At 43.8% G+C, this 22,770-nt stretch overlaps 1 protein-coding gene across 1 annotated transcript in view; it reads right to left on the bottom strand.

Moving 5' to 3' along the window:
- Positions 1–22,770, bottom strand: part of NDFIP2 (Nedd4 family interacting protein 2) — a 211,043-nt gene that overhangs the window by 42,703 nt on the left and 145,570 nt on the right. Inside the window, exon 5 of the mRNA XM_030200624.1 lies at positions 2,122–2,246. Within this exon, the coding sequence (XP_030056484.1) occupies positions 2,122–2,246 (125 nt within the window). The remainder of the gene's footprint in view (positions 1–2,121; positions 2,247–22,770) is intronic.

The raw sequence follows: 22,770 nt of genomic DNA, 5'->3' as shown, positions 1-22,770 counted from the left end.
GCCCCTGAGGAGATATTTATGGTTATTGGAGGTCCAATTAGTGTGTCTGTATCAGTGGAATAATAAGGCGCTATGCTATCTTGATGTCTTGTTGTTGGTGCAAATGAGTGAACTAGTTTAGCTCAGTTATCAACCATTGATGAAGAGACTGCAGAGAGAGAAGAGTACACAGTTTTGTTTGCACCTCAGTTGGTTAGGCTGGGTGAATACAATTCTGATAGTTGGCTATGTAGGGTATTATACATCTTTAAAATGCTTCTGGTTTGGGCTCCTGAATCATTTTTTTCATGCATTGGATAACTGTATGACCGTTTTATGGGGGACCAGAAGCCTTGGGTTTGATTGATGGTGCTGCAGCAACTGGAGTATTCGTGTGGTAGGGGAGGGTCAGTCCTTCTGAATTTTGTAGGCAATATTGGGTGTTGCTGTTGAATCTACAATTGCAATGGAGTAAGCCCAGCAGATTTCAACATTGGGTGGATATTGAGAAAGGTAGGTTACTTAGAGCAGTGGAGATCTCCCTTGGGGTAGGTGAAAGTTACATAAGAGTTTCGGGGTAGAGCTTATTCTGAGAAAACATGGAATTTTGGCCAATTGACTTCAGAACTCCAGTAAACAAACTTTATTTTTTTTTTGTGATGGGCTATTTTTGTCAAGGGGGCTGTTTTGTCGAGGGTTATTTTGTGGGAGGTGCCATTTTATCCAGGGCTATTTTGTTAGAGGCCGATTTGACAAGGGTTATTTTGTTGCAAGGCTATTTTGTCGGGGCTATTTATGACAGGGTGCCTGAAAAAGGGGAAAGGCATGATAAAAAAGAAAGGGAAAGTTCCTAGCCAAAGTCAAGGACTAAATGCAGCCTGATGACGATGAAAAAGGAAAGGAAACTTAAACTGGGGAAAATAAACTAAAAGCTTAAGGGAAACAAAGAAAAGAGGTTCCACAACAGGAACACAATAATGGGAGAAAAAAAACAAGCGAAAAATAGCCGAACGGCACCAAAAAAGCTCTTTAGGACCGAGCGATATGAGGAGATAGTAAAAAAAACATGCCCTCTCCTCACCACGGTAGAAAAAGAACTGAGGAGACTGCGTGCTCACGGCAGTCAGGAAGGCACCCTCACATGCTGGTAGAAAAAGAAATGAGGAGACTGCGTTCTCACAGCAGTCAGGAAGGCACCCGCACATGCATGGTGGAGCATGTCTCGCACTCCACAAAGCTCTCTATTTATATTTTTATAAGTTCCGGACCGGGAAACTCAGGTCTGCGTGACACACTTGTGAGAATAAATAAGCCTGTATGTCCTTGGAGAAATAGGTATACACTTTTTCAGTGCACATGAAAAATTTTACTAACTACTCCCAATTTAAAAAGTGTGCCTTACAGACACATGTACTGTCAGTTATTACTTTTCTTTGTGAAGAAAATTTCTGATAATGAAACTGCAGCAGTTTGAAAGGCGAAATGAAATACAGATTTTCAATTATTGACAGGATCAAAACAATCATGCTTAAAATAGCTATTTATTTATTATTTGTGAGACAGTAATTTGTGAGCTGTGATCTAGTAATTTTTGCTCCTTAATTTAAAAAAAACGTAAACATAAGATACTTAGGGACCCTTTCGCTAAGCCATGGTAGGAACTAGTGCGTGTGTACCATGCACCAAAAAGCACTACTGCAGTAGTGTGCTGATTTTAGTGCGGTAGGCGTGGCTATGGGTAGAGGGGAGGCGTGCCTAGCGCTAATTGGGTAGTGTGAATACATTGCCACAGGAGTAGTGCGGGATCCCTTACAGTCTAGTAAATAGGTTGTGGAAAGGACTCCTGCGGTAATAGCCACATGCTAATTGGGAAATTAGTGAGTGGCCATTATAGGATTCAAAGTGGCCACAGAACGCAGAAAACCCACGGGCTACAAACAGCACCGGCCACTTCTGAGCACAGCTTAGTAAAAAGGCCCCTTAGAGGCTCATTTTCAAAGCACATAGACTTACAAAGTTGCATAGGTTATTATGTAACTTTTTAAGTCTATGTGCTTTGAAAATGAGCACCCCATTACACAATTTAGACCACAATCTTGTTAACTGTTATATGGACTCAGGAACATAAATTCAATTACTCACCCGCACAATTAAAATCCATTTGATAAGGGAAAGACCAAATCCACATATTGCTCCATATCTTCCAGCTATGGTATTAGTTATACAGAAGGATAAGCAAAATCCAATCCAGTTGAAAATAAATGCCACTAGAAAAAGAAAAAGCATTCAATACTAACATGAAGATCCCAACAAAATGAAAAAAAGGCAATATAACTATACAACAAATATATCGTAGGAAGGCTACACAATGCACATGTTCTGGATTATACTCTTGCTGTACAAAAATGAGGCCAAAGAAACCATGGAACTGGTTGCGCAGGTATTCCACCAGAAATTGACAGTAATATTGCCATTAACTTAGAGTTTAATAAAACCACTAGATATGACAACAATGTAATGGGCACAATCAGCTAACAGAAATATTTCTATTATTTCATTCAAAAATAAAGATTTTCTGTAGTAAGAGAAGGAAAATGAGTTAATACAACTGCAAAGTACCACAACACAGGTGCACATTAGTTTCATATTTCTTGATGATAGGTACTGCTGTTTTACCACCTTTTCACAGCATTCAAAAAAGGGATCATTACAATTTTCCCAAGTTGGATCTTTGGGGACATAAAGAGGGACATTTTCAAAAAAACATCCAAGTCAGAATTGGGATGTTTAGCTCATTAAGTCCAAAAAAAACCCATCCATCTTAGAGCCACTTTCGAACAGGAAAAACATCCCTTTCAAAAATGACTCAAAGATGGATGGTATTGCACTGAAGATGTCTATAAAGGGAAGCTATTTTCCAAACTGACACATCCAACTTATAAACACCAACCCCCCCCCCCCCCCCCCCCCAAAAAAAAAAAAAAAGACAGACACAAGAATGTCTGTCTAGCATAATTTTGAGAAAAATGGCCACACAGACATCCATGCCGATCAGAGAAGCAGCCTAATGGTCAATGCAGTGGACTTTAAACAATGGCACCCATGTACAATTTCCACCATAACTCCATAATTTTGTATTGTGAACCCTCCAGAAACAGAATAAAACCTACTGTGCCTAACTATATACTATTACAATTGCCTTTCACCCTGAAGGTGTCACCTATAAATTTATATACAGTAGGTAATTTCATGGTTTTGGAGGGCTCACAATTTCCACCATAAATATACTTCAGGGCGTGGAATTTGGACCTGGATTCCTTTGTTCACAGTCCACTGCATTGACCACTTGGCTACTCCTGAGAGCTGCTTGCTGATGTTGGGTAGGCTCATACTATCTAATGCTATCACATAGCCTGATATCCCTTTTCAGTTCCACTTCTTATGGAGGTGGAAGGGCAGCATCCACTGGGAGATTAAAGACGGGTCAATTCTTAATCCCGCCAGTGGTCAGCTGGTCAGTCAGAGAACATTTTTATAACTTAGGTGTCTTTTTACTAAGGCATGCTAGAAAGTGGCCGGCACTGTGATTAGCATGCGAGTTTGCCATGCGCTCCAGCACTAATTTCCCCATTAGCGCATGACCATAGGTGGCGGTAAGGGCTCTCATGCACTCCTGTGCTAATCAGACAGTGTGCGATAATGGGCTTGCACTACCTGATTAGCGCAGGCACGTGTACTCTCTGCCACAGATACACCTCCCACGGAAGTAGCGCGTGCTGTTGGCCAAACTACTGCAGGACATCTCAGCACTTCCCTTTTACACGCTAGAGGCCCACATTAGGCCTACCATGCCTTAGTAAAAAGGCCCCTTAGATGTGACTGAAACAGGTCTAAGCAAACATGTCCTCCTCCTGTTGCCTTGGACGTTTCTTCCTGTTCCATTATTGCTGAAAAAGATGTCCTAATTTTGGGCTCACCCAAGTTATGGCCAAAACACACTTCCAATATGTCCCTTTACTATTTGGGCGAACTGAATTGAAACACATCATAATTTTGTTTTGAAAATTGTGATTTAGACATTTTCAGCAGAGGAACTTTTTTGACCATTTTGAGACACCAATGTGCTTTGAAAATGAGCATCAAAGGCACTGAAAGAGATATGTGTACACGCCATGATGTCTGACTTTCTTTTTCATTTTTTTTCTTTTTGTATTTGCAAATGCTTATGACAAAGTTCAGTATAAGTACGACAGAGCTATTTACATATAATGGATGCAAGCTTCTATTTAAATACTGTAATGTGACAGATCAGCACTGAATTTAGTAAGGAGATGGGGGTGTTTATTAAAAACTGAAATCCAATTATTACTGTGTTTTTCATGGTTAGTTTACAGTTTGTTGAGCATTCTGAATTACAAATTGAGGAAGTCCCCAAAGTAGGCACATTTTCATGCTGAAAACAGTGTTGGGTGATTAAGACTTTTGTAACATATTTATTTATTAGGATTTATATATCTCCTTAATGAAAAAATTCACCAAAGGTGGTGTACAGCAAGAATAAGCCAAACAAAAGCAATAGACAACTACAGCAGAAAACATATTCAAATAACAATGCACATTACAGCATAGTATGCTACTTACAATGTGAACACTAACATTAAAACATCTTAGCAGCATAGGATGTAAGCATAAGTGGAACATATGAACAAGGCAGAGTAACAGGAGTTACTTTAGAAAAAAAAGGTGACTAACATAGTATAATCATGTCTATTAGCACTGTGTGCTATTTAGACATATTGAGTTGCTACCAGAATTTCTGAAGTACAACCTTGCCAGCATAACTTGCTATCTTAGCAGTGCATCTAAAAAAGTTAAGGTCATATGACCTCTTATGCATTTGACATACTTTTGAAGCATTTAATGCAATGGGCCCTATTTACTAACAACGTGCCTTAATGCCCCTGTAATAGCTAGGCTAGATGCAGGAAGAAACCCCCAGGTACATACAAATGAAGGTGCTAGTGCCATAGCCAAGTAAAGATGGGCTCTGACAAAGCTAATTTCGGCACAGCATATTAAAAAGAACAAGAACAAATTAATTGTTTGTCTTCTGCAGGAACAGACATTCAATCGCAGTAAAGTACTGGAAAAAAACACACAAGGTGAAGGAACAAAGACACCACTACAAAAAGTCACAAGAAAAAACAGAGTAGGGTATCCCATGGTGCTTTCAACACAAGACCAAGATACATGAAGTATTTATTGTAGTAAAGGCATCTCTAAAAATTGACTCAACACAGTGACGTGTTTTGGAGTTTCCGCCTGCGTCAGGAGTCTGTGAGTAAATAGACTCAGATATGTCTGACTCACTGAATCGCAGCGCACCCTTGATTTAAAGGAGCAAATATTGATTTTTTTTCTCATCAAAGTCTTTTAACAGCCTTTTGTCTCAATAGCAGACATACCCGAGGCTGTTTACTCTGATACAGGCAGAAACGCTGAAACAGGGGCATCATGTCAAGTCAATTTTTAGAGATGCCTTTACTACAATAAATGTTCCATACACTGAACTTCATGCGTCTTGGTCTTGCGTTGGAAGCACCACTGGATACCTTACTCCTTTTCCAGTAAAGTTTAATAAACAGTCAGTATTTTAAATATTCAGGATTTATTTTTGTGTTATCAAACACATGCAAATACTATCTTGCACACAGAACTTCAAACAAATGAGCTGTCAATTTATCCAGTTCCAGGACAGAAACTTTTGAACGTACATCCGAAAGCATGCAATTGCATGAAATTGGCGCTGCAGGTCCCTTAATGCATCAGGATAAGCTTGTTAATAAAATTCAAGACTGCCTGAAATTTCCCTCCTGCAACTTGGTAGCATTAAAAAGTTATCTTGGACATACAACTGAGTTGAAAATGCAAATAACTAGTTCAACATGTTATATTGCACAAGCATTGTCAGCTCTTCAAATTCATTAGGAAGACGAGATAAGTGACACATGGTCTAAAACAAAAGACCTCCAGATAATGCTGGCATTCAGATCCTCTGTTAATTTTAAACCTCACAATACAAATTACCCCAATCATACTCATTCCATTAGGAATCATTTAACTTTATTATATAAAATGCATACATAATAACCAGGAGAGGGCTGACTGCCATCACCACAGTGAGGTACTTCTCTCATGTCAAATCTGCTAAAACTGTTTAGTGCATTTGGACTTAATCTGTTCTATCCCACAAATCTACCACTAGATGGCAGCCAGAAATTATAAATTAATTCAAGGTAATCAATAGAAATAGAACAAAATAAAACATGGAAAAGAAAATAAGATGATACCTTTTTTACTGGACATAACTTAATACACTTCTTGATTAGCTTTCGAAGGTTGCCCTTCTTCATCAGATCGGAAATAAGCAAATGTTGGTAGGTACAGGTCTTTATCAAGTGAAACATCAAAGCATTTCAGTGACAATCTAACAGGATGAGGGTGGATAGGTGAGAGACAGGAAAGTCGGGTGGATGAGGGACAGGGAGATATGCATGGAGATAGGAGGGTGACAAAGCAGTACAATTTTATGGTTTATAATGGGCTAGAAAACCCAGATCTTTGTTAAGATCTGGGTTTAACAATGGATATCTATCTATAAATAATGGGCACTGCGATGGGCACCAGGACAGCACCCCAATATGCCAACCTCTTTATGGCTGAGCTGGAAGAGACATTTCTGAATACATACCAGACCAAACCCCTAAAATACTACCAGTACATCAATGACATTTTTATGATTTTGACTGAGGGGGAAGAAACTCTGAAACAATTTTACAATTCCTTCAATACATACCATCCTACAATCAGATTCAAAATTGACTACTCCCCAGAAAAAGTCAGTTTTTTGGACACCACAGACTCAATCAGCAATCAGTGATGTAGAACGACTCTTGATGCAACTATGTACAAGACCTATCTGCCTTCATGCTGACATGCTGCAGAGCCTTTAAGACTCTCCTAGAAGTTTTAGTTAAAGGCTCAATTAAATACAGATGGTCTTTTATGGTAGCTCTCTGTTTCCCTGGTGGGGGGGGGGGGGGGGGGGAAGGGAGCAAGCTTTGCAGAGCAGAGCAAAGGCTCCTGATAAGGCCTGGAAAATACTGGAGGCTAGCTTAGCACATAGCCCTCCTTCAGTGGTACCAAAAACAAAGTCTGGCCTCTCTAAATCTAAGAAATGGCACCGGACCCACCTCCAGGGGTAAACACCTCACCGGGAAGGACATGGAATATGTCACTTGACCGGGCGTGCCTAACAGTGCCCTTGCTTTGTGATGGGCTCATGGTAGGCTTGTGATGCCTGCACCGTTCACTGCAAATTGCTGGAGATATATCATTTGACATATTGCTGGTTTCATACTATTGCTAGCTTTTTGTTGTTAATTATGCAAATGGCGGGAAATAGGGTTTGATTACAGTGGTGATCTCCCTGTTTCACATCAGAAACTTTACTGTTGGTCTGGGGGTGGGAGGAATGGGTCTTTTTCTTCTCTCTTTTCTTTTTCCCATCCCCTGGAGCAGCTTTACTCTCCAGAGTGTCGGGAACATACAGGTAGTTCCCGATTGGGTGGGTTTGGGGAAGGTGGGCGAACCATTTTATGTGCAGTGGAGGATGAGTGCTAGGTACTATTATTTTTCTCTTTTATTAAGTGGCATTACCAATGGCCAACGACAATACGGTACTTACCATTAATGTCAAGGGGCTTAAATCTCCCCCCCCCCCACACACACACACACCATAAGCGCTTCATGTTGTTTCAAAAGCTGACACATCAACAGGCACAAACAGTGTTTGTACAGGAAACGCACCTCCATTTATGTCATGAGCCTTTGCTTCATCATCAACTTTATCCCACCGCTGTCTTTGCACTGGCTCATGATGGTGCTGCACAAAGACCTTAGTGTTTAAATACAGCATGTACAGTGTGACATCAATGGAAGAGCAGAGACTCCTGATAATGCCTGGAAAATACTGGAAGCTAGCTTAGCACACAGCCCTCCTTCAGTGGTACCAGAAACAAAGTCTGGCCTCTCTAATTCTAAGAAATGGCATCGGACCCCCTTCAGGGGTAAACACCTCACCAGGAAGGACATGGAATATGTCACTAGACCAGGCGTGCCTAACAGTGCCCTTGCTTTGTGATGGGCTCATGGTAGGCTTGTGATGCCTGCACCATTCACTGCAAATTGCTGAAGATATATCATTTGACATATTGCTGTTTTCATACCATTGCTAGCTTTTTGTTGTTAATTATGTAAATGGCGGGAAATAGGGTTTGATTACAGCGGTGATCTCCCTGTTTCACATCAGCAACTTTAACTGTTGGTCTGGGGGTGGGAAGAATGGGTCTTTTTCTTCTCTCTTCTTTTTCCCTTCCCCTGGAGCAGCTTTGTTAATATGTATGCACCTAATGAACACCAGGTGGAATTTTTTGACTGATTTAAATGTGAGCCAGCGGGCTTTGCGAAGGAGACTTGAACATTTGGAGGGGTTTTAATTCTCAAATAAATCCCTACTTAGGTTCTTCTGGGAGGACCACAAGAGGTGACCATAAACTTGCCCAAGGATTAAAAGATTCAGTGCATGACTTAGGTCTATGCAATACCTGGAGGGATATTCATGGTAACCAGAGAGATTACACATACTACTCTGACCCACACAATCTTACACCCGTATTGACTACATATTTATTAACAACTGTCTCAGAGGGCAGATAATGGGAGCAGTAATAGGAAATATTACCTTCTCCGATTATGCCCCATGCTGAGTGGATTTGAGGGGGTTTGGCGTAGTGAAGCAAGAAAGGTATTGGTCTTAAGACTAACTTGCTTACAGCTGAGTGCATAATGAAGGAATATAAGTCACTGTTGAAAGATTATTTGGAAAATAATTTAGACTCAGGTACTTCCCTCCTTATCATTTGACCCAGAGTTTTTTCTTACAGCAGGCCTCTCGACAAAAGTGACAGAAGGAGGGACAAAAGAGTATACTTCTGGCAAAAATTGCTAACTTGGAGGCTACACACAAATGTTCAGGCTCCAAGCGGATGTGGAGTGCTCTGCAAGCAGCTTGTCTTTCCCCAAGCGGGCTTCATCAGGAGGTGCTTGCACTACATTTGAACAAGGCTAGACAGTTGCAATACAAGTACTCAGGTAAGGAGAGTTCACTATTGGCCTAAATTGCAAAAGGCTCGATCTAATTGGTGGACAGTGGCTAAGATTAAGGGATTCCTCTGGGGTGATGGTTAACTCGTCTCCTCAGATTAGAGACAAATTTCTTTAAATTTTGGTTGAACTTTACACTACAGGCCCTCACAATAACTCTGAGTGTCAACTTCCAAATTTGTCCCTGGTTCAGCGACAAGGGTTAGATGCTGATATCACCTCTCAATAAATTGTGTCTGCCACTAGATAGCTGGCCACTGGTGAAGCCTCTGGGTTGGATGGGCTACCTTTGGAATTCTATAGAACCTTTTCAGCTGAGCTTTCTCCACTGTAAATAGTAAATAGAACAAAGGCAGTTGATGGGCTTCCCCTATGATGTTAGAGGCCTGGATCACAGTTATCTCTAAAGAAAGGAAAGATAAGTCTGACTGTGCATCCTACAGGCCGATATCCATGTTAAACGCAGAAGTAAAAATCTTTGCCAATGGTTTGGTGGACCAGTTGGAAGTGGTTCTGCCCTTCCTGGTGCATCCATATCAGGTGGGATTTGTCCCTAAATACCAAGCGGCAGACAACACCCATAGGATGGTTAACATCAACTACCAGGCTATCACTGATGTTTCTCATGATTTCCTCCTGGGCATAGATGCTGAGAAGGCATTTGAGGCGGTCCACTGGGACTTTTTGGCCCAAGTGCTTTGTAAATTGGAGGTGGGAGAGGGATTTAAATGAGGGTTAAGAGTCTGTACTCTTTCCTAAAGCCTGTGTTTGGGTGAATGGGAGACACTCTGTGATGTTCCCTCTTGCATGGGACACCAAACAGGGTTGTCCTCTATCTTCTATGTTGTTTGCACTGGTGATGGAGCCCCTAGCATCAGCAATTAGAGCTAACCTGGAGGTCGAGGGCGTTGGGTGACTGGGAATACGTTTGTTTGTGGATGTTTTATTATTAACCGACCCCATTACTACATCAGTGGCGTGCAGTCAGGGACTTCAAAGGATTCATTGAATCCTCAGCCTGTTATTTTATCTTTGATCCAGTTGGTCCCTTCCCTTCCCTGTCAGCAACAGAGCAGACAGCACGATTGGTGCAAAGGAGTAATTCCGCCTCAGTGGAGTGCAGTAGTGCCTTCAGTGAATACACTGAATTCCCAAATGTTTAGGGTGGACCCTATCAGATGTGCTCAGGATTCAGAAGGCTAAGTCTGCCAACTATCTGGATTTTTTCAGGATTCTAAAAATTGGGAATTACCTGTCTCAAAGTCAGAAAGATGGCTAAGCGTGTGGATATTTTTTCAGACTTTAGCCTACTCCAGCTCTCTAATATTCCCCTTTCCAGTGCAGAAGCTGTGGTAGAATCCAGCCAATGGGAAGGCTTCTAGTCTGGAAGGACCGAGGGCTGTGGGTGAAGCTGAGCCCTGGACAGGGTTTTGAAGAGAATCAAAACCAGTGAGTTTTTTTTTTGGGGGGGGGGGGGATGGGGCACAGATTGTTGAAAAAGAGTAGGACTGAATAATAGGGGAAAGTGTGAAACATCTGCTGTCAGCTGGGGAAAAGGACTGGCCGCAAATACCAGAATTTTATATGACGGTGGGTAGACCTGGGGGGGGGGGGGGGGGGGGGGGAGAGCACCACCTCAACCTTATCCAGCCTAGATCTTCTTTTCAACGTTCATCGTATGTTACTTCTAAAAGGAGATACAATTCTCGTAAACCATACTCTTTCAATAGGTACAACTCTAACTACAAATACAACAATAAACCAATTAGACCTCAGCAGTCTAAGAATTCTTAAAGAGAAAGGAGAACACCTAAGCCAGCGCCCACTATGGCACCTAAACCCTTTTCTTCTTTTTGACCAGTCACTTCCAAAAGACTTACCAGTTGGGGGCCGTCTTCAATTTTTTGCTCCGCAGTGGTCCCTTATCACTTCAGACAGGTGGGTTCTTTTGATTGTACAACAAGGATATCGTCTTCATTTTGCGAATCCTCCACCTCACACGCATATTGTCACTTCTCAGATTTCTTCCTGTCACCTTCATGTCCTTCAGGAAGAAATTTCCCGTCTCCTGCAGATCAATGCGATCGAACTGGTGCAGGAGTGTCACCGGAACACGGGTTTTTATTCCAAAAAAGAACGGAGGTCTACGCTCTATTCTGGATTTAAGATCCCTAAATAGATTTCTCAAAAAAGAAAAGTTCAGAATGACAATTCTCCAAATGATTCTTCCACTGCTGGATCAACATGCCCGGCTGGTGTCTCTCGACCTTCAGGACGCATATTTGCCCATTCCTATTCACCGTTCGTCCAGAAGGTATCTTCGTTTTCAAGTGGATTCTCATCATTACCAATTTCAAGTTCTTCCATTTGGCCTATCTTCAGCACCAAGAGTAGTTACAAAATGTGTGATCACAATCATATCCTATCTTTGTCAACAGAGAATAACGATTTTTCCTTATCTGGACGATTGGCTCATCTCCTCACCGACTGCTCAAGATGCTCTCCAAGCACTGCAGAAGGCCACCTCTCTTCTAAAAGTTCTGGGGTTCCTCATCAACTCAGAGAAGTCTCAACTTCTTCCAGTTCAACAACTTCAATTCATAGGAGCAGTGTTGCATACACCTCGAATACTAGCGTACTTGCCTCTCAGCAGAGCCACGCACATTCGTTTTCTCATCTCTCACCTGAGTCACCTGGGGCATATGGCGGCTGCGTTACCAGTGGTACCTTTAGCAAGACTACACATGAGGCCTTTGCAGTGGCATCTGAGAGACCGATGGATCCAAGCTCTTCATCCTCTATCAGCAAAGATAGGACTTTCTCTCAGTCTAAAAGCTTCTCTGCAATGGTGGACTCACACCCCAAATCTACTTCAACGTCAAATCTACTTCAACATATGCCATTTCGACCTCCTCTACCTTCAATTTATCTAACTACCGATGCATCCAAACAGGGGTGGGGAGCACACATAAACTCTTAAAAAATGCAAGTTCTTTGGACTCTCAAGGAGACTTCATGCAGTATCAATCTCCTGGAACTACGAGCTATCAAATTGGCTCTTCAAGCATTTCGCATTTACCTCTCTCATCAACAAATTCAGGTGGCGATGTACTATATCAACAAGGAAGGGGGTACCGGATCCCGACAGTTATGCATGGAAGCTCTTCAGATCTGGCATCATGTTTCTCATGTCCACGATCTCAGCATCCTACCTGCCTGGGGTGCAAAATGCCTTAGCAGATTCACTAAGCAGAAAATTGCAGGCTCACAAGTGGTCACTCAAGAGCACTGTTACATACGCTCTGTTCAGCAGGGGGGGGGTCAGCCTCTCATCGACCTGTTTGCGTCCCCTCTCAATGCCAAATGTCGCAGATTTTGTTCAAAGTTTCCCAGTCCGAACAGAATAGCGGAAGACGCTTTCCAGATCCCTTGGACGGAGGGCCTTCTCTATGATTTTCCTCCGATTCCACTCATTTCCAAAATACTACAGAAGGTGAAGTCAGAAGGAGCGTCTCTTTTATTGATAGCTCCTTATTGGCCGAGGCAGGCATGGTTCACGTGTCTCCTAAACCTAACCTTGTGGCCTCCGCTTTCACTAGAACTGCACCTGATAACACAACATCAGGGCAGTCTTCTTCATCCGGACATTGCATCTCTACGCCTCACGGCTTGGCTAGTCGGTCCCAATCAAACATGATTTTTTTCTCAGGGCGTTCTCAAAGTTCTTCTAGCCTCCAGGAAAGAGAAATCTTTCAGAGCAAAATGGAAGCGTTTTTCTACTTGCTGTTCCCGTTATGGTCTCTACCCGGATGCTTCTCTGTCTCGTGTCTTGGATTATCTCCTCCATCTGGCAAAATCAGGATTATCGTACTCGTCAATAAGACTTCATTTGTCAGTCCTCTCAGTGTTCCATGATTTGATGGACAATTTGACACTCATGCAACATCCAGTTTCGAAAAGGGACTCATGCACCTTTACCCTCCCATTCGTCTACCAACTCCAGCATGGAACCTTAATTTAGTACTCAGTGTGCTTATGACTTCTCATTTCGAACCACTTCACAGCACAGACATCAGATACCTTACTTGGAAGACACTATTTTTGATAACTTTGACTTCAGCACGCCTTATTGGTGAGATCCAGGCCCTAATCCACAATCCGCTGTATACACAGTTACTCCATGATAAGGCCGTGCTCCGCACTCACCCGAAGTTCTTACCTAAGGTAGTCTCATCTTCTCACTTAAATCAAGTAATAGAACTGCCAACTTTTTATCCTCCTCCGCATGATTCTGAGGATCACAGAAAATTTCATACCTGGACTGTCTATGTCGCGTGCTCGAGGACCTTGGCAGACGGTCAGGCTTCTTCCCCGGGAGCACTGGGTACGTGAGTCCTTGGGCCACTACCGTGGAGCGGCAGTGGCAGGCAAGATCACCTCCAAGGTAGAGATGAGACAAGACTGGAACGGAACCCCGGACTGGAGTTCTACACAGGAATACATGGAACTGGAACGCACCGGACGGGTGCGCACTGGAGTGGAGCCCGCTGGACTGGAACACACTGGAGTGGCCCCACTGGACTGGAACATACAGGAGTGAAACCCGCTGGACTGGAACACACTGGAGCGGAACCCACGGGACCGGAACCCGCTGGACTGGAACACACTGGACCTAGGCTTCACCTACGCTTAACCACCTTTCCCCGAGGGTTGAGCCCTCAGGTTCGGGCGGCCGGCAGGACTTACAGGAAAAACCGGAACTGGAACTTGCAAGCAGGACCAGCGAGAATGAGGATCCAGGAGTGCCTCCAGGCACCTAGGCGAAGGCAAGGCAGACAGGCAGGGAATGTCCGGGTTCGGCAGTAGGCAGGTTTAAACACAATGACTAGTAAACTGTACCCAAGCTAATAGGAAAGCTATGCCCAGGCAAACCAGTCATACACAAGTAGGGTTACCATATGGCTCCAGAAAAAGGAGGACGGATTGAGCCAGCCGGATTTTACTTCCATTGCTTTCAATGGAAGTTATTGAGCCAGCCAGGTTTTACTTCCATTGCTTTCAATGGAAAAGCAATGGAAGTAAAACCCGGCTGGCTCAATCCGTCCTCCTTTTTCTGGAGCCATATGGTAACCCTATACACAAGAAACATACACTAAGCAAACTCAGGAGAACTAGTAAAGCTATACACCAGCTAACAACCAAAGCTGTGCCCAAGCTAACAAGTCATACACTGGAAACATACACAGAGCAAACTAAGGAGACTTAGTAAAGCTATACACCAGCTGACAACCAAAGCTGTGCCCAAGCTAACAAGTCATACACTGGAAACATACACAGAGCAAACTCAGGAGACTTAGTAAAGCTATACACCAGCTGACAACCAAAGCTGTGCCCAAGCTAACAAGTCATACACTGGAAACATACAAAGAGCAAACTCAGGAGACTTAGTAAAGCTATACACCAGCTAACAACCAAAGCTGTGCCCAAGCTAACAAGTCACACACTGGAAACATACACAGAGCAAACGCAGGAGACTTAGTAAAGTTATACACCAGCTAACAACCAAAGCTGTGCCCAAGCTAACAAGTCCTACACTAGGAACATACACAGAGAACTAGCGAAGCTACACACAGGCTAACAAGCAAAGCTGTGCCCAAGCTAACAAGTCCTACACTAGGAACATACACAGAGAACTAGCAAAGCTATACACAGGCTAACAAGAAAACTGTGCCCAAGCTATCTAGTCAAACATAGAAACTCACACAGAGCAAACACTGAAACAGTGTACAGAGCACTCTACACACCAGGGCTCTTAGACAAAATGCAAAGGCAAAGGCTGTAGTCTCTAAGTGATTAATAAAGCCCCTCCACACCAGAGGCACAGCTGCAGCAATCACCTTGCATCCAAACAGAGGCTTGGCACACAGAGAAGTCAGCCCAGCGGGAGCCATCTTGGATACTGGCATAGAGGAGTCGGCGGCAGCCATCTTGGAAGAGGCATAGCCCACACAGGTGAGGTTCAATAGGGCAATCAGCACACAGAGCCAGAGAGAAACTAAGACAGAGACAGACACAGAGACAAGCAGAAGCCAGCACAGCCACTGACTCCCAGAAACAGGGTAAGTCTGAGGGTGGTCACGGCCACAGCCGTGACAGTCTAAGAGCTCTAACCATTTATCTTGATAGAACCAAATCTAAGAATAGACCTTCTCAATTATTTCTTTCCCTTCGGTCTACTCTACATCCGCAACCAGTGACAAAAGGAACATTATCTCAATGAATTGCAAAGTATATTGCTTTGTGTTATCAGCTGGCACAGTCATCTAATCTCTCAGACATTCCTCATATGACAGCTCACAATCTCAGGGCCATAGCGGCCACAATGGCTCACTTGCAAAGAACTCCTTTACAGAACATCTGTAGAGCAGCTACTTGGTCAACGAAGCACACTTTTACGAAACATTATTGCATCGATACAACTTCATCTGCTTATGCAGTTTTTGGTCATTCCGTCTTGTCTTCTGTACTATGAGGCGTCAACTACCAGCTTCTCCTCACACAGGTACCAGTTTTTTTTTCTTTTCAATAGACATAAGTTGTTTAGTCTGTTACCTGTGTAGCTTGGGAGTCTTCATTTGTGTGCCTGCAAGATACTCTGTCCAGGGAGAAATAGAAGTTGCCTACGATAGTTCTCCTTGGACAGATGATCTTGCAGCCACACGATCCCTCCCAACTCTCCCTTATGTTGCTGCCAGCTGTTATACTAACTGAAAAGGGGCGGGTTCGGGCTGGACACAATATACTGTTAGATGGAGCAGGAATTTGCACGAGAGCATATGTAAATAGCCTTTAAGTTTTATGCTTTGCTACGGGTCCGGGTCAGTGACGTCACGGGGGAGTCACTTCATTTGTGTGGCTGCAAGATCATCTGTCCAAGAACAACTAACGTTACAGGTAGGCAACTTCTATTTCACTCTCACTTAAATCAGCACCAGCAGTCTCAGGTGTTTGCTTCAACTTGCTTTACTGAACAGCAACTAAAATGAACAATTTCATAAACAGTCAACTTGGTCTGTACAGTTTCAGGGCATCAGATAATCATGGAATAGTTTCAGATATTATTTCCCAATGATTTCAAAACACACAAAGTTAGGATCAGCTTATCTCAGTCTCTATTAACTCTGTCCCATTTCAGATCAAGGTTCCTTTGAGCATACAATGAAAGTCCTGCCAGAAATGAGGATCTCCCGCCTCAATTTCTCCTACCCAGGGTGTCTTTTACCCCAGGACGCCTTCTGCTCCTTGAACAGCTGGCGAAGAGATCTGGCCTGCTCTGATGGGAGAGAGTCTGTCAAATCAGACATACTGTGCACCAAGTTCCGCAAATACAGGCTCATGTAGAGCTGGTAAGATTGTATGCGGGAAATGAGCATAGAGGCCTGATACATCTTCCGCCCAAAAGAATCCACAGTTTGAGCTTCTCTGCCCAGGGGCACTGAAGACTAGTACCTGGAACTCCAGGCTCTTTTCAGCGCAGATTGCACCACCAGGGAATGATGAGGCAACTGAGGCCTATCAAACCCTAGGGAACTTTGGATCTGATACCTGGTGTCAATCTTTTTTGGAAGGACAGGGACCGACAGAGGGGACTCCCAGTTCTTCACCTGAACTTCTTTCAGGATCTGGTAACAAGGGACCATCACAGCCTCTCTAGGATGAGAGTTGTAGTCCAGGACTTTGAACAACTCAGCCCTTGGCTTGTCCTCCGTTTCCAAATGAATTGAAATGGCAGCCGCCATTTCTCTTACAAAACTTGGGAAGGAAAGGCACTCAGGTGGAGACTTCCTTTTTTCCTCAAAAGGGGAGGGGAGGGGACAGATTGAATCCCAGAGGACTCCTCCTTTTGAGACGTGCTTAGGGTCCTCATCAGAGGTCCATGAGCGCTCATCGGTGTCAGCAAAATACTCCTCATGGGAGGGCTGCGACCAAGCCTGCCTCAAGATAGATGAACCACATCCTGGTCTGGAGAGGCGTCAAAGCCCAGGCTCCACCCTCAATTCCAGCAAAGCTTCCTCCCCTGACGTCAAGGGGGTGCCAGACAGACAGCAGTTGACGCCGGTACTGCACGTGGCACCGGGGTTGGAGGCCTCACCACAGGCTGAGGGTCTTGTGGGGCTGCAGATAAAGGCATGGTTGCTGCAAGCAACCCAGGCACCAATGCATTCGATGCAGTATGCTGAAGGATCCCCGCTCATCAAGGGCCGCCATCAGGAAAGGCTGGAGCATTGGTTGAGAAGCAGCCTGCTGAACCTTTGAGGTCGGAGCAGGGGCCTGGTCCTGGCTGCATGGAGACCCATGCGTCGGCACCTCCACAATGGAGGGAGAGAGGTCCTCCCTATGCAACGCTTCTCGGGGACCAGCTCCCTCAGTGCCCTAGTGCTCCCAGCACCATATGTTGAGGTGGAAAGATGCCGGTCATCAATATTCGTCGGTGCCAACAAGGACGACGTTCAATCCCCATGTCTCCTCGGTGTCGGGTTAGATACTGACCGTTCCCTGTGGCCCTGCATTCCAGTTGACATCAAGGCAGATGGAGACCTACTCGATGCATGATCACTCCCAATGTCTGATAAGGGCCTAGCAGCCAGAGAGACCAATGCCAGTGCAAGGTTCGATGCCAATACCGATCCAACATCAAGGTTTCGAACCTGAATCCAAAAATGTTTTCTTTTTGAGCATCTCGGACATCTGAGTCCTTTTCTTCATTCAAAGGCAAAGAACACAGCTGGAAGAGGTATGTTCACACCCCAAACACTGAAGACACCAAGAATGGGTGCCCTTACCAGAGATGGTCCTATTGTACCGGGCACAGCGCTTAAAGATACTGGGAACATTTGATGATATGGAAGGGAAAACAGCCATGGTCAAATCAAAGACTTGATGATGATTCTAAAAAGGAGCAAATCACGAAGAAAAACAAGGACAAGAGCCTGACTGGAGCTCAGTCCTAAGAGGGCACAGAAAAAAAAATTAGAAGTGAGGAAAAATAAACTAAACCTATATGGGGAAAAAGGAAAAACTCCCCAAAAGGGGGAAACGAGACGCACGGGTAAAATAAATCCAGCTGGGAAGGCATGAAAACCTCAAATTAAAAACACAACAGATACAGTGAGGGAGCCGAGAAACAGCATGTCTTCTCCTCACAGTGGATGAGAGAAGACTGCTGGTCCCAATTTCTCGTGGCAGGCGGAAAGGAACTCGCACATGAAAAGTGGGGACAGTGGCGCGTCTTAAAACTATATTATGTTTTTTAGCATTCTGCACCGGGCGACGTGGATAACGTCACCCACATGTGAGAATATGGCTTGCTTGTCCTCAGAGAATGTATGTTTCTTTAGTGTAGTCAAGACTATCTTTTCAGCTATTAGCATGCCTTTATGGAACTCCTCTCCTTGTCATGTTAGACTGGAACAGAATTATTTGAAGTTTAGGTAGAAAGTTAAAACTTTTTATGACAGGTTATAACTTGTGAGAGGGGTAATTGCTGTCAATTATTAATATTAATTTTATTTTCACTGTATTTTTTATGTTTTTTTTCTTGTACTTCTTGTATTGTTTTGAATTCCTTATCTGGAAAATTGTACAACGCATTGAACCCTATAAGGGAAAACTGCAGTTAACAAGAATGATATTGATAAAGGAGGGATCACGCCTAAAACAGCTGCTGATCATAAGGGTATGCTAGGAAGACTGGGACTCTCTATCACAGCTTCCAGGGGGAGAGAGGAAGGGCTGGCCTTAGCACAGAACTAAGAGCTAATAGGGAAAGCTCACAAGGAGTCCATCAAAGGAAACTGCAAACTATAGGGATAGCAGCCCTAGTACACAGTGCTATCTATACACAGACCATGCAATTGAATACAAATAATACTCATACCAAACATACATAACAATGCATCCCGCTACCATGAATATGGGGGCAGAAAGCGAATGCTACATACCTGTAGAAGGTATTCTCCGAGGACAGCAGGCTGATTGTTCTCACTGATGGGTGACGTCCACGGCAGCCCCTCCAATCGGAACTTCACTAGCAAAGGCCTTTGCTAGTCCTCGTGCGCCGGTGTGATGCGCGGCCGTCTTCCCGCCCAAACCGGCTCGTGTTCGTCAGTCCCGTATGTAGCAAGACAAAGACAAGGGAAGACACAACTCCAAAGGGAAGGCGGGCGGGTTTGTGAGAACAATCAGCCTGCTGTCCTCGGAGAATACCTTCTACAGGTATGTAGCATTCGCTTTCTCCGAGGACAAGCAGGCTGCTTGTTCTCACTTATGGGGTATCCCTAGCCCCCAGGCTCACTCAAAACAACAAACATGGTCAGTTGGGCCTCGCAACGGCGAGGACATAACTAAGATTGACCTAAACTTTTCCAACTAACTGAGAGTGCAGCCTGGAACAGAATAAAAATGGGCCTAGGGGGGTGGAGTTGGATTCTAAACCCCAAACAGATTCTGAAGCACTGACTGCCCGAACCGACTGTCGCGTCGGGTATCCTGCTGCAGGCAGTAATGGGATGTGAATGTGTGGACAGATGACCACGTCGCAGCTTTGCAGATCTCTTCAATAGTGGCTGACTTCAAGTGGGCCACTGACGCAGCCATGGCTCTGACATTGTGAGCCGTGACATGACCCTCAAAAGCCAGCCCAGCCTGGGCGTAAGTGAAGGAAATGCAATCTGCTAGCCAATTGGATATGGTGCGTTTCCCCACAGCCACTCCCCTCCTGTTGGGATCAAAAGAAACAAACAATTGGGCGGACTGTCTGTTGGGCTGTGTCCGCTCCAGATAGAAGGCCAATGCTCTTTTGCAGTCCAATGTGTGCAGCTGACGTTCAGCAGGGCAGGAATGAGGACGGGGAAAAAATGTTGGCAAGACAATTGACTGGTTCAGATGGAACTCCGACACTACCTTCGGCAAGAACTTAGGGTGAGTGCGGAGGACTACTCTATTATGATGAAATTTGGTGTAAGGGGCCTGGGCTACCAGGGCCTGAAGCTCACTGACTCTACGAGCTGAAGTAACTGCCACCAAGAAAATGACCTTCCAGGTCAAGTACTTCAGATGGCAGGAGTTCAGTGGCTCAAAAGGAGGTTTCATCAGCTGGGTGAGAACGACATTGAGATCCCATGACACTGTAGGAGGTTTGACGGGGGGCTTTGACAAAAGCAAACCTCTCATGAAGCGAACAACTAAAGGCTGTCCTGAGATCGGCTTACCTTCCACACGGTAATGGTATACACTGATTGCGCTAAGGTGAACCCTTACAGAGTTGGTCTTGAGACCAGACTCAGACAAGTGCAGAAGGTATTCAAGCAGGGTCTGTGTAGGACAAGAGCGAGGATCTAAGGCCTTGCTGTCACACCAGACGGCAAACCTCCTCCATAAAAAGAAGTAACTGCTCTTAGTGGAATCTTTCCTGGAAGCAAGCAAGACACGGGAGACACCCTCTGACAGACCCAAAGAGGCAAAGTCTACGCTCTCAACATCCAGGCCGTGAGAGCCAGAGACCGGAGGTTGGGATGCAGAAGCGCCCCTTCGTCCTGTGTGATGAGGGTCGGAAAACACTCCAATCGCCAGGGTTCTTCGGAGGACAACTCCAGAAGAAGAGGGAACCAGATCTGACGCGGCCAAAAAGGAGCAATCAGAATCATGGTGCCTCGGTCTTGCTTGAGTTTCAACAAAGTCTTCCCCACCAGAGGTATGGGAGGATAAGCATACAGCAGGCCTTCCCCCCAATCCAGAAGGAAGGCATCCGATGCCAGTATGCCGTGGGCCTGAAGTCTGGAACAGAACTGAGGGACCTTGTGGTTGGCTCGAGATGCAAAGAGATCTAACAAGGGGGTGCCCCACACCTGGAAGATCTGGCACACTACTCTGGAGTTGAGCGACCACTCGTGAGGTTGCATAATCCTGCTCAACCTGTCGGTCAGACTGTTGTTTACGCCTGCCAGATATGTGGCTTGGAGCCACATGCCGTAACGGCGAGCCCAGAGCCACATGCTGACGGCTTCCTGACATAGGGGGCGAGATCCGGTGCCCCCCTGCTTGTTGATGTAATACATGGCAACCTGGTTGTCTGTCTGAATTTGGATAATTTGATGGGACAGCCGATCTCTGAAAGCCTTCAGAGCGACCCAAAAAACAACAAGGCAAACGATCTGCAAAATCCAATATGGGAAAGAAAGCCATCAGATCAATGTCACAACAAAAAGATTTTATTGAAGATACCGTGTATGAACAAATCGCCCGACACAGGCCGTGTTTCGCCCACCTAGGGCTGCGTCAGGGGCTACAATGAACAAATATATAATAATTATCATAGATCATAATAAATAAAATATAACACACATACGAACATAATATATCAAATATATGAATTGACAAAAAACAATTAATAAAATATGGAATATTACTAGGTATACATAGAGAGTATACTAAAATAATTACATGAATAAACATATCGATACGCACTGTCCAATATAAATAATATATATATATATATACATGTACATAAAAGAGCATATATAAGAATATATATATATAAAAGAAGTATATATAATGCAACAATTATATGACAGTGCATATAAACATATATATAAAAGCATAATAAAATCTGACATCACGTAACAGCAAATCAAGGGCACTGGTATAGGTTATGAACTTCAATACAAATATGCATATAAAAAAATTTATAAATGAGATAAAAGGCACATACCTAATTTGAAATCTTCGTAAAGGGGCAAATATGGTGCATAAAAGTCAAGAAAAAACCAGCTAAAACGGGAATCCCTATAATCATGAATCAAAAAGAATTAATAAAAGCAAAAAATAAAATTAGAGCGGATCAAGACTAATAATATGACATTAGTTTAGGTATCATAGGGGGTATTGACACTACATTGTGTATTGACATGACTAGTGCAATGTGTTTATAAAAAATACTATATACAAAACGTCTTGCAATCAAAACAACATCATGGCACAGCAATGTCACATATATAAACACTAAGTGCAATGCAATAATAAAATATCTAAAATGTTACAAGTGCCGTGTTATAAAATGATGCACTTATTGTTTTGTATGACAAACAATTATCAGTGCCCTTAAAGGCTGACAGAAGCGCAATGAAATATTAATACAGCATCAGAGGAGAATTAAACCACCACGTTGCCAGTAAACTTCCTGCTATACTACTTCAAGTGATTGTATGTAAAAACAGGGATGATTACAACATTAAAGCAGGGACCACAAAAAGTGTGGATATCAACATCTCTAAAAAGCAAAACTGCTACAGTCTGAAGATTAAAAACAAAAGTGCAATACTGCTTCAAGTGAATATGTATGAAAACAAGTAAATGCCAATAGTGCAATGATGCGCATACATAAAATGTGTCTCAAAACAAAATATACTTACTGTGGTCTCTAGCATACACAAATGGACACACCATTATTGAAGCTGGAAAAACTATTGCAAGAGTCCTGTGATGTTTATATGCATCATTTCCGGGTCA

Source organism: Microcaecilia unicolor, chromosome 4 (genome assembly GCF_901765095.1).
Source record: "Microcaecilia unicolor chromosome 4, aMicUni1.1, whole genome shotgun sequence".
In the NCBI taxonomy this organism is placed as follows: Eukaryota; Metazoa; Chordata; class Amphibia; order Gymnophiona; family Siphonopidae; genus Microcaecilia; species Microcaecilia unicolor.
Note: the sequence above shows the minus strand (reverse complement) of the source record. Positions and strands in the feature narration are given on the sequence as shown.